General features: G+C 37.1%; 1 protein-coding gene across 3 annotated transcripts in view; it reads right to left on the bottom strand.

Moving 5' to 3' along the window:
- Positions 1-769: 769 nt before the first annotated feature.
- Positions 770-11,923, bottom strand: part of Mcf2 (MCF.2 cell line derived transforming sequence) — a 65,574-nt gene continuing 54,420 nt past the window's right edge. For all 3 annotated transcript variants that reach the window (XM_023699089.1, XM_004639340.2, XM_023699088.1), the window contains 6 exons: positions 8,252-8,344; positions 6,926-7,004; positions 6,294-6,360; positions 4,950-5,059; positions 3,361-3,473; positions 770-844 (listed from right to left, as the gene is read on the bottom strand). In XM_023699089.1, the coding sequence (XP_023554857.1) occupies positions 812-844; positions 3,361-3,473; positions 4,950-5,059; positions 6,294-6,360; positions 6,926-7,004; positions 8,252-8,344 (495 nt within the window). In that variant the 3' untranslated portion in view covers positions 770-811. The remainder of the gene's footprint in view (positions 845-3,360; positions 3,474-4,949; positions 5,060-6,293; positions 6,361-6,925; positions 7,005-8,251; positions 8,345-11,923) is intronic.

Raw genomic sequence — 11,923 nt, 5'->3', positions numbered from 1 at the left:
TGCTTTGCTAAGCTTGTTCTAGGTAAGTGCTTTAGACCTCTGAGCCATCTCACCAGCCCCGAACGAGCAATTTATGATGGAAAAAGGAAAGAGAACATGGGTTTATATAACCTGAAGAGTTCATTTTTATTTTGAAAAAGATAGATACAGCATGAAATGTACAGAAAATGATAGAGCACAATTCATTTGTTACATGAATTATAAGCATAAATCCAGAAAAAAGAATGAAAATATTAAATTTGAAATATAATTATTTGTAAACTACTCTTATGAAAATTTTATCTTGGCACATACAAAAGGCAATAGCTCTGAACAAAATTTACTAATCCCCCCCAAGAGGATTTCTGGATTTTATATCATTTTGCACAGGTTAAAATAATGGGCACAAAAGCTCTAGATCCAATGAAAGCCTATTAAATCATAATATTGTGCTTCACTTGACCTTAATCATTTTGCAGCCATAATTTTAACTTAGTTCATAATAAGCTAAATAATCCAAGGCACACGGATTGCATTTGGTTACAAAGATACAGAGAAGAAACAGTTTGTAAGTCCAAAAGTATTGTGAGATGAGAATTCTTCCAGAATCTTACACATTTAATACACTATTTTAAAGATATAGAGTATCATAATTAAAACTTTTTAAAACAGAAGAAAAAATATGTGCTGCTGATATTTTGCAAGTCCAAAGGAAATAACCTGAAATAATAGCCACATCATTTGGGCTGAATGTCCTTTGAGCAGTGTTTTTTCCACATGGGCTGAAGAGCAGGCAGGAAAGAGCTACTTGCCATTTGACTCAGTAGCTTCATCAATACAGGAGAGCCATATCCGACACGGGTCTCTGCAAGGGAAGTGGAATCCATTACTTCTCAGTTTTCACCTTAGTAAAGTGAAGCCAAAGGAGAGAAGCTCATTCCAACTTCATTATGGAGTGAGAAGTCCAACACATTACATTGCTCTTTTGTATGATTTCTTTAATAGTACAACTCATCAAATTATTGGGAGAAGAAGAAAACTAAGAAGTTTCCTCTCTTCCCCTCCCCCATAAACATAAATAAATTTTGCACATTTACTCTATTTGGTGACTTCATAGTCAGAAAAATGCTTGCTGAAGGCTCAGTTCTCAAGAATTCCTTCCTTCTCTGGTCATCTATAACAAACTTTTAAACACAAACTGTCTCTCTCTGGCCTTTTGTCCATATCTGAACTGCCTACTACTCCAATCCAATTAATTTGCAGATAATATTAATTAGGGAAATTAGTATTTTATTGCTAAAAGTAAGGGAGGCAGACCTTTGAGATTCCTGAGATCCTTTCAAGGGATATGAAAATCAAGAATACATTAAGGCATTACCTGCCTTTTTTACAACACAATGTACTTTTCCAGAGGTTGTCCAACATGTGATAGCACAACAAATTAAATGCAAAACCAGATATGAGTATTCAGCTGTCTTAGAGATTTACAAAAGTATTTAAATGCTATTATCTTTACTCATTTGTTTAGAAAAATGTCACTTTTAATAAAAATGTTATACACATTTACAATGGGCTTATTAATAATGTAAAATAAATGTATTTTTATTTCCCAGTTTTAATATTTTTAATGTATTTGGCACAGGGTATCACTATTCAGCCTGGACTCAGGATCCTCCTGTTTTCAGCCTCCCCAGCACTAGGATTATAGGTGTGCACCACCATGCCTGGTCTTGGTGGCCGGCTAAGAGCACTGCGTGGTGGGCTCAGTGTGGCATGTGGTCCCTAGTCCCTGCGCTTCCCTAAGCAGGCACTGAGTCTGCTGAGCTATCTTGCTGGCCCCTCAGTTTTAATAGTAAGGGAAATATCAACAAAGTTAATCTGTATGAGTTAAGAGTTATTTGGTGCTCTGAACTTTTAAGAAGATAAAGCATTCCTTTAACTCTCTAGACATCTCTTCCCATCTCTGAGTCTCAGTTTTCCCTTTGTAAATTATAGGTAAGAGAATTGGACCTTTCTCACACCAATATATACTGGTAATGTTGAGAAATCATTTGGTAAACTGTAAACTATCATACAAATATGGATTATGCTCATCATATTATGAGAAGACAAACAATCTATTACTTGTTTAAAGATAGAATTTTAGAGCTGATGCTGTACAGCCTTGCGAGTACACACACCATTGGTCTCTCACACCAATGGTAGACCTTCTAAAATGAAGGGCTTCCTCTAAAAGACAGCAGGGAGCAGGCCTCCTCCAAGCAGCACTCCCATCCTCCAAGCTGGTGCCTTCTGAAGGGCAGGGAGTTCCCCTAAGTGGTCCAAACTGCCCTCCAATAACACAGCAGGATCCTGGCTACTTGGAAAGGAATTCTTCTTTGAAACAGTTATATTCCCTAAAGCCACTTCCGTGCTCTGTATGCTGATATTGGGTATCATTAGCACATTTTTGAGAACTTGCTGGAATATATTTCCTGGAGGTTATGAAGTCCTTTTGCAGCATTTAATTTTTTTTCTTTTTTTGGTGGAACCGGGGATTGAACTCAGGCCCTTACACTTGCCAGGGAAGTGCTTATTCTACTAAGCCATCTCCCTGACCCACAGCACGTAATTTTTATCTCCTATATTTTCCAGTCTAGAATCTATACTAATTTCTATGGTATATTTGAAGCTTCTTTATTCTCTCTGATTCTTACATGTCTGAAAAACACAGTGATGTGTAAAATTGCATAGAGCTACACATAAACACATAAATAAGTGCATGAAAAACTGGTGAAATCTCTTTGTTTTGTTTTTGAGCACAGTACCAGGGATTGAACTCAGGACCTTATGTTTGCCAGGAGGCACACTTGCCAGGCAAGCATTTATCCTACTGAGCTATCTCCCCAGCCCATGAAATCTATTTGAATATGGTCTATGGATATTACCAGTATCAATCCCCAGGTTTTGATATTTTACTATAACTATTCATGATTTTACCATTAGGGAAACCTTGGGCAAATGGTACACGCGAATGCTCTGTACTATTTTTGCCAATTTCTGTGAATTTACGAATTATTTTAAAATAAAAATTTAAAGAAAATCCTATAAACATAGAGAAATACTGAAACACCCTACTTTAAAAAAAGATAAAACAAGCCAATTTGTAGACATTTGGAAAGATTGACTGCTTCATCAATTTCACTGGCTGTCCATGCATAGCTCAATTGGGTTCTAGATAAAGAAAGATGTATTTAATGCACATTCATAATAAGATACGATATGTTTTAAATGTTTTGCATATAGAATGTAGCTAATGACTTTAGGAAACTGACAAAAGATTGTTTGTCAATCTTTTCCTCAATATCACTGCCTCAACAGTTTTAACATGTCATTACTAACCGGTAAGGGCCTGTCTCCCTCTTCATTGCCATCATAAGCAGAGTAGAAATAGTTGTTAGGCCATTCCTCCGGATCTTCAGGATTTTCTGTAGACTGTGACTTCTCAGTCCAAACTACAAGAGAAATGTGGAGTGCAGCCATTACTGAAAGATTCTGATTCATCACAGGTGAGAAGTAATCTAACTGTAATTCTTAAGGCCATATCCTTCTGACTAGGATCTTGCACTATATGATAACATTGCCCATTAAGCTGTACTAGTTTGGAACTACTGGTATGTTACAAAATGGCTGGATGTTACATTCTCTTTTTAGTTTTTAGAATGGTGGGAAAGTTGTTACAAGTATTAAGTTAAATAACATTTCAGAGAATATTTACCTTTTCTTACACAATTGTATTGGTTACATGCAAATAGTCCTTTTAGCTTCTGCCTGATATTATTTTGGTTTGGCTTATCTCTGCTACATGGTGGAGATGTCGTATCACACATTAGATGCCCTATAAGACCCTGCATGGTAAGCAGTACTTGATTTTGTTTACAAAATCAGTTGACTTAGATTAAGTAGTCTGATAAATTAGCAGGATCTCATCTTGGCCATATTAAACTATTCCTGTAACTTTGAGAAGGTCATGTCAGTTATCTCTGACTTGGTTTCCACACCTATCAAATTAATGTGTAGGTCCTCTCCTGAGTGTTGTGGGGGCCAACCCAAGGGAAGTGGATAGTGGAAAACTGAGTGAGGTCATCACTACTGTTTCTCAACTACTGGGAAGCTGCGAGATCATTGTATATAAGTCCTGAGTACCAGGCACTCTGGTATTTCTTCAGAGGAGTCTATGCTTCTGATGCCAGAGTTATTTAGGGGATCCTACTTTGTGCTTCTATGGTATCTTTGACTCCCTATTGGGATGCTTACCACATTTTATTTTAATTGCTTGTTAAATTACCTATCTACTTTATTAATGTCATGAAAATGGTGGCTGGATGTACCTTAGACATTATGCCCAGTGATTTGCATAATTATGAACATACAGGTCATCTTACATTAGCACTTCTTGAATTACATAAATGTTTAAAAATCACCTCAAACAGTACCATTTTCATAAGAATAATAAACATTCCAGTTGTAAATTAATCCTATCTATTAATCTAAGAGGAAGTGAAAAGTGCATTGCTTGAAACCAATGCATGTTTTATTCTCTCTACATCCTCTATTACAAGGGCTCCCAAACTTGAACATAGATCAGAATCACATAAAGGATGGGCAACATTCAGATGGCTGGGTTCATGCCCAGCCAAGGTTTCTGCTTCTTAATGTCTAAGGCAGAAAGAGCCAAAGGAATTTCCTTCCATGCATCAAGGTCCAAGTGATGCTGCCACTGCTGCTCCAGGGGCAACACTTTGACAACCACTGCTCTATAGTGCCCACCCGGGTATTTTGCATAGGCCAGACATGAGCCTTATTAACCTGGCATGACTTTATTTTCTCTTTACACAACAATAACAGATGGACCGATTTCACAAATTACCAACTAGAAATAGGAACTTGCTCAGCCATGCATCTCATCTTGGGATGCCCACGATGCATACCTGCATTTGCTTCTGCCTGAACTGACATGATTGCCGCACTGCGCTCCACCATAGGACCAATGTGCCCAGATTCAGTTTCTTCAAAACTTGCACAAGCTGCCAGTTGTTTTCTGAAATATCAATGAGCTACAATAAAAGAGCTTCTATACACCACCCTAAGAATAGTAAGAAGTTAAAAATTTTATGTCTTCCACTGATATCATGTGTTAAGAACAAGCTCTGTGAGTTACTCAAACAGCTGTGTGACAATAGTTCATAATATGCTGAAGCTTAAATCCTAGGGCCTAAGCCAGCAGGTTCTATTTTATGAAAAGGGAGAAATCAGTTCATTCTAGACCCAAAGCAGGTCATGTTTTATATGACTATTCTGGTGCTGTGGATTTTTATCTTTAATGAATTAGGCAAAGTGTATATAAACAAAGAGCAAGCCTGAAACTGTGGATTATGCCTCATACTGTTGAGTTTGCACCATCCACTATTAAGCTAACTCCTACATGCAAACTAAAGTCTTTGCTTCTACACTGTAGGATAAAAGACAGAGTAGTGAATTGGGTACTCCTGAAATCACAGATGAGACTCAGAGCCACATTCTTCTGATTCTAGTTACTTCTAAAAGACAATGGTCAAAAGGGAAACACAATATTTCTTGTAAGTCATTCAACAATCCCTAAATAATGTGGATACTATATGATGAATCTCTTTGCTAGGATTCTGGAATCAGTGAAGAAACCCTTTCTGCATATATAGAAGTGTGGTGTGGACTTTCTAGCTTCTAGGATTCTTAAAAGCAGAATATAAAGCCTGCATCTCTCAACCAACAGCCATGTGTTATCATATGGAAGTTCCACCTTCTTTAAGGACCTTGTACTTGTGTTTAGGATCAGTTCCTTCTCCGGATTCTAACTTCCTCTCTAACCATGGCCAAACAGCTCGCAAGTACTCTCCATCAAGGGACTGAAAGTGGGGAGCCAGTCCTTTGTCTGACCTCTTTCCACATTCTTCCAAGTCTTTCTCCAGTCAGATGGAAAGTAACCAAAAATACCTGGATAAGAAACCAATTAAGTGCAGCCATTTTTACTGCATGTTTACTTGCAAATCTTATGATAATATTGAGAACAAACCATTTTAATCATGCTTTTAATGAACAGTCTGAGGGATAGCCATGAAGGACCAGCAGGCACCAATAAGTACATGGCTAGAAGTGAGATAATGTATTGGTGGAATCGGATGAGTCACTGCTAAAATGGCAGGTCTGCTTCTGTCTGAGATACTTTACATTGTGTCCCATTACACACAGAAAAGAGAAGATTATAGGAGTGATAGTTTTAAAGAATTATTACTTACTCATCATTCCGCTGAGGAGAAAGTTGATTCTGTTCTGCTGACCGATTCCGTTGCACCTGTTTTTTAACTATGAAATAAAATAAAGCTTATAAAAGTATCATTCAGAAGCTCCACTTTCTAATCCCATGTATGTCAGTGACTCTCTCTCTCTCTCTCTCTCTCTCTCTCTCTCTCTGTCTTTTTCTCTTTCTCTTTCTCTCTACCCCCCCCGGTTTACACACAAACACACACTCTTGCACACACACAAGTCAAAGGACTTGAAATAATGAGTGAGAAGGATGGTTTAAACTTGTTATTGGAAAAGATCCAAACCACATCAACAAGTGGAACCAATACCCAACTCCCTATCTTGAACTTATCAGGCACTGATTCCTTGAGGTCCTGAGCAATTTGTCTTGTGTGAGGGATTGGGAATTAAACAGATCAATGTGTTGTTTCCCAAGCACTAAGGTTTATTTTGTAGTATAAATAATTTAAATGACACTCTGAATCTTAATTTCCCACTTATTTATTTAACAAACTTGTTCATTATAAATAAATTAAATATTTACATTATCTGCAGATGTCATGAAATCTTAGTTAATGTGATGTTGCTATACTTCCTGTTCTGATGAATGCATATTTGTACTTACCTGTCATAAGCTCCTGTTGCTTCAACAAAATATTTCTTAGTTCTTTTAACCATAAAATCTTCACATCTATGTTAGGAGCCTAAAGATGTTTTTTAGAAAGGTGGAAGATATATATGCTTTAAAAATAATGCTTTTATAATAGGACAAACATAATTAAGTATATCAAACATGATCTGTTCCCTCAACACTACATACAACTTCTGGCCTTTTGGACTTTAAAATGTCTAAGAAGCTAGTCATTAGCCATCTGATTTGATGAAATAATGCACTCAAAATTATTTCAAAATTGCCCTTAAAAGTGGAGTAACAACTGAATGAAATGGAACATAAAATTTAATTTATTTTTCTTTTTTCAGGAAAGGTTCTTTTGAAAAAATAAATATTTTTCTGTCTTATTTTGGTAAAATAAAGCAAGGTCTAAAATTTCTGACAGAATAATCTTAGTGACTGAGGAAACATGAATGCTCCCTTAAATATCATCCCATTATTTACAAGATAGGTGTGTTAAATTTTACCAAGTATTCTGTCTTAAAGCAAATCAGTACAAAGTACTCTTAGGGATTATAGTCACTAAGGAAACAATTAAAGAAAATATTCTGCATTTGCAACAGATGACAGCATGTGGAGGAGTCACAAGTCATTACTCAAAGGTTTATGGCATCACCTGCTTGAAACACTCTGTTTCCTCTCACCTTCCCTGAATCAAGAGGGTGGACCCTACCCCTCTTCTGGGCAGAGCTTTAACCATACCCTTTAGAACCACAGAGCAAAGCTGAGCTGTAATATCATTGTGTCTTGTGAACAGGAGCCCTTTAAATGCTGAGGACCAAGGGAACTCAAAACTAAGACAATTCCACAACTCAGGAAACTTGATGAGACCACAAAAGCACCTGCTGAGCTGTCAGCGACAGTTAATAAATCTCCTAGTATACCTATGCAAACTTAAAGCACTATGGACACCTCAACCAAAAGAGTACCTTATTTTAAAGAAAATACGCTATCAGAAGAAAAGTTAAGTACACTATTAAATATACTCAAATAATATGCAAGTGATCTATGTGAAAAGAGTGAGGTTTTTAATCTTCTTGATACAGGATCTTGCTGTGCAGTTCAGGCTGGCCTTGAGCTGACTTTGTAGCCCAGGCTGGTCTCAAACTCACAGCAATTCTCCTTCCTCAGACTCCTGAGTGCTGGGGTTACAGGCATGCACCACCACAACTGGCAGAATGAGATTTTTTGAAATATGATGAAAATTATTTTCTCCAATTAACATTTGTACATCTTAATGCAGATTAAGGTTTTTAGAATAATTTTATGATGACTAACCTGTATAATATAAACTTCTTCCTTGTCACCATACCAGATTTCAAACTTGCGGTTGTCACCTTTTACATATTCTGTGATTCCAACTTCATCCATCTATGACAAACACATAAAAATTTTATGAGCATTTTATTTTGCATATGAAATTACATTAACTCTACACCATATATTCTAAATGGAACAGAATTTATCACTTGGACAAAACACACGTTTTATATTCAATGTCTATGAAATCATAAGTATAATCATAGGCACAAGTATTTTCATGGGACTAAGTGTTTTCATGGGACTATGCACTTTATAATTTCAATTGTGAGCTCCATCCCAGTAATTGACACAAATGTTTTAAATTCAAATATCCTAGTACCCCATCTAAGATTGAATCCTATTTTAAATGAACTAACCACCGTTACAACAAACTATTGTCAAACTAACTATACACCAGTGAGAAAACCACCTGAAATTAATGTAAATAATTACTTCAATTAATTACTTGCAGACCAGCTAATCTTACAAGTTTATTACTTATCTCCATAGAATCCTTCTAAGGTACATATATCCCTTTTATGGGACAGAGAAGAACCAAGCAGGTACCCAAGTGTCCCTCTATTTCCTACAATCCTTCAACCACTATAGAAACTAAAACATCTGTCATGAGAACACGATATCTTTTTATAGCCACTAAAACATCTGTATCCAATATTTCCTTCTCATCACAGCTTTTTCTCTTCTCCATGTTTATGTTTCACATGATCTTTTTCACCACTACTACTAATCCCTTGGCCAATTCCACTTGGGGCAATTTTACTTCCTTCTGCATTCTCTTTTAGTTCTCCTTTGCCTTTCTGCTTTTCTTTCAATTTCTAAATAATTATCCAAAGGACTATCTCATTCTGTTCTACTTATAAATCCCCCAAACGTCCCTAATTAAAACAGGTAAGTATTAAAGGTAGTATTAGTTGATTCCCGTATTAAAGAAAAGGAGAGCAATTATGTGCAGAAATGAAATGTAACACATTAGTGAAAGAGTCTCTGACATCCATCCCACCTGGAGCCAGAAGTTACTTTGAAAATGTCCCCAAATAGTTTTAAGTTCTTAATATACCTCTCTAGCCTACTTCTTCTCAAATATTAAGATGTAAGGTGAATAATAATGTCACATTCAATCTTTTTAAAAATTGATTTTCTTTCCTCACATGGTTTTATCTTAAGTAGCTTGGTAAGCTGGAAAGCACATTGGCTTTGGGATCAGAAAGGGGTATATGTCTTAGTGTGAGCTGCTGAACTTTTCTGAAATTTGATTTCCTTATTTATAAAATAAAAACATCTGTTTCATACAATTTATAGAAGAATTACACAGCATGCATTAAGTGCTCAGATCACATAATGAGATTTTCAAAGAATGAATTTACTTTCTACTCTTTCCCTTTTATGAACTGAGATATTTTTATTAGCTTTCATTGCTAGTATATAGCATACGATTATTAAGTGAATTCTGGAGTTGCTCTGGAAATACAGCCATGTGTGCATATTTGATAAATTAAAATAATACATAAGGATAGTAAGGCATGAACAGAAGAATCTGAAGAACTCGGTACATCCATCAGATCAATTGTGATGTTTTAGAGAGTTTTTATTTACATGTAAGTAGCCAACTTCAAATGCAGCACAAAATCATCAACAGGACATGATGAGGCTGCGGAATTCCAGCACGGTATGGTGCAGGCAAGAAAAGTGCTGGAGGACACTCAGCAGTGAGGCGTCTTCACTCGCACTCCCCACCATGCCACGACTGACAGAAGTAAGCCTGTGTGTTGAGTAGCATGTTGACTAGTAGTGCCAGAGATCGCTTAAGGCTGGAGTCTTATGATACATAAGCAAGAGGAAGTAAGTAAAGCCTGAGAAATACCCTCCTTTCCAGTTTTTGCCAATTGCAGCACCACGTTGTTGTGGGAATCCTTGCCTAAATCCTCACAGGAATCTTCAACTAACTTAAAATTAAGGGTATTAGGACTTATTAGAGGATCCAAGAAGAAATTAAACAGATTTCCTTTCAAGGATCAGTGTTCCTACTTTTCTGTATCCAGTAAATGACCAGACCCAGAATTCTATCTTCCACAGAAATGTTTCCCCCATACATCCCTCCCTTATTTCCATGCTAACTACTACAGTGTCAACATTCTTGATTTTATTACATCACAATGGTCCCTCCTTGCTTTGCACTTGAGGAATATTCCAGTGACATGCCCTTAATTATGGCATATTTAGGGCCGGCCAAATAGCTCATCAGACTAAAGTGCCTACTTAGGCAGAGCACAGCGGCCAGGTTCGATCCCCGGACCTTCTGTGCTAGCCCTGCCCCTGGGGCACGCTGAGATGGTGATTGAGATTGGGCATGGTGGTGCGCATCGCTTATCCCAGAGCTTGGGAGGCTGAAAACAGGAGAATCACTATGAGTCCTATCTATATAGTGAGGCCCTGTACACCCTGCAGACCCTGTCCTAAATTCATTTTAAAAAGTCATATTCAATGTATAATACCAATAAAAGTCAGAAACTCTATTTTAGGTAGCAACTAGGTATCCCGACAAGCCAAATGGGAAGCTAATAAATTTGGATGGTTATAAAGTGAAAATGCCTTTCCAAAAAATAACTATATAGATAAGAGAACTAAATCCTGTCTGGAATACATTAAAACTTCTTGGTACTTAATCCATGTTTACCAGAAACATGAAAGAGTCTTAAAAATTTGAGGGCTTAGGAGAGGTCTGCTAGTACTAACTGACCAGCAGAGCATTTGTGAGAAAATAGCTGGCATTTTAAAGAAGCTGGGAACCTGGGAAGCTGGGAAGCTAGGATGCTGCTGTGGATTCAGAAGTGAAGCAGGGAGACTAAAACAGTGGGAAGATCTAATCCAGGGTGAACATCTTGCTAGGAGTAAGTCCTGGCAGGGGACCCTACAGGAAGAAGCAAAACCAAGGCCAGTTTCTCCAGTAGCCTCTTTACATAAATACCTCAACATTTTGTAGGACAGTGTCACCTGTCTTTTAACTGCTGCTGAGAATTACAACTACTCTCAAATATACTGGTAATAACAACTATAAAAGAACATGTTCATCAAAAAGACTAAAATAATAGGGGTTGGGGAATCAAGGACAGTAATTTTCAAATTGGTCTCTAAATATTGTTACACTGTCTTTAAAACTTTTAAAACTTGAAAGATAAAATTCAGTAGCATGGAAAAATATCAAATCCACTAGTTATAGCCCCCTGTGAATGGAAAGCTCCTTTGGTCTGATGGCAAAACAAGCTGGAACTATTACTGGGTTGCCAGTGACTTCTTCAAACAGTACTGCTCTCATTTTAACATCAAACTAATATTAGGATAAATGGTAGTTTTGGTTGTAAAAGATAATAAAATAGTTTCCAAAGACAGGGCAAGTACAGAAAAGATTTAGCTTGCAGTGGCTTTGGATACCCAGGAAGCAGTGGCCTGGGGAATGGAGGAGGTGCACAAAGGAAGGTGAACATATACTAAGGACCATCATTTCTCCAATTTTAAACTGCGCTGATAAAAGGATTAAGAGCCGGGGAGATGGCTCAGTAGAATAAGCGCTTCCCTGGCAAGCACAGGGGCCTTAGTTCAATCCCTGGTTCAGCCAAAAAAAAAAAAAAA

The sequence above is a fragment of the Octodon degus genome, unplaced genomic scaffold, assembly GCF_000260255.1.
Source record: "Octodon degus isolate 3935 unplaced genomic scaffold, OctDeg1.0 scaffold00110, whole genome shotgun sequence".
NCBI lineage: Eukaryota > Metazoa > Chordata > Mammalia > Rodentia > Octodontidae > Octodon > Octodon degus.
The sequence above is the reverse complement of the archived record's forward strand: the minus strand, read 5'-3'. Positions and strand labels throughout refer to the sequence as shown.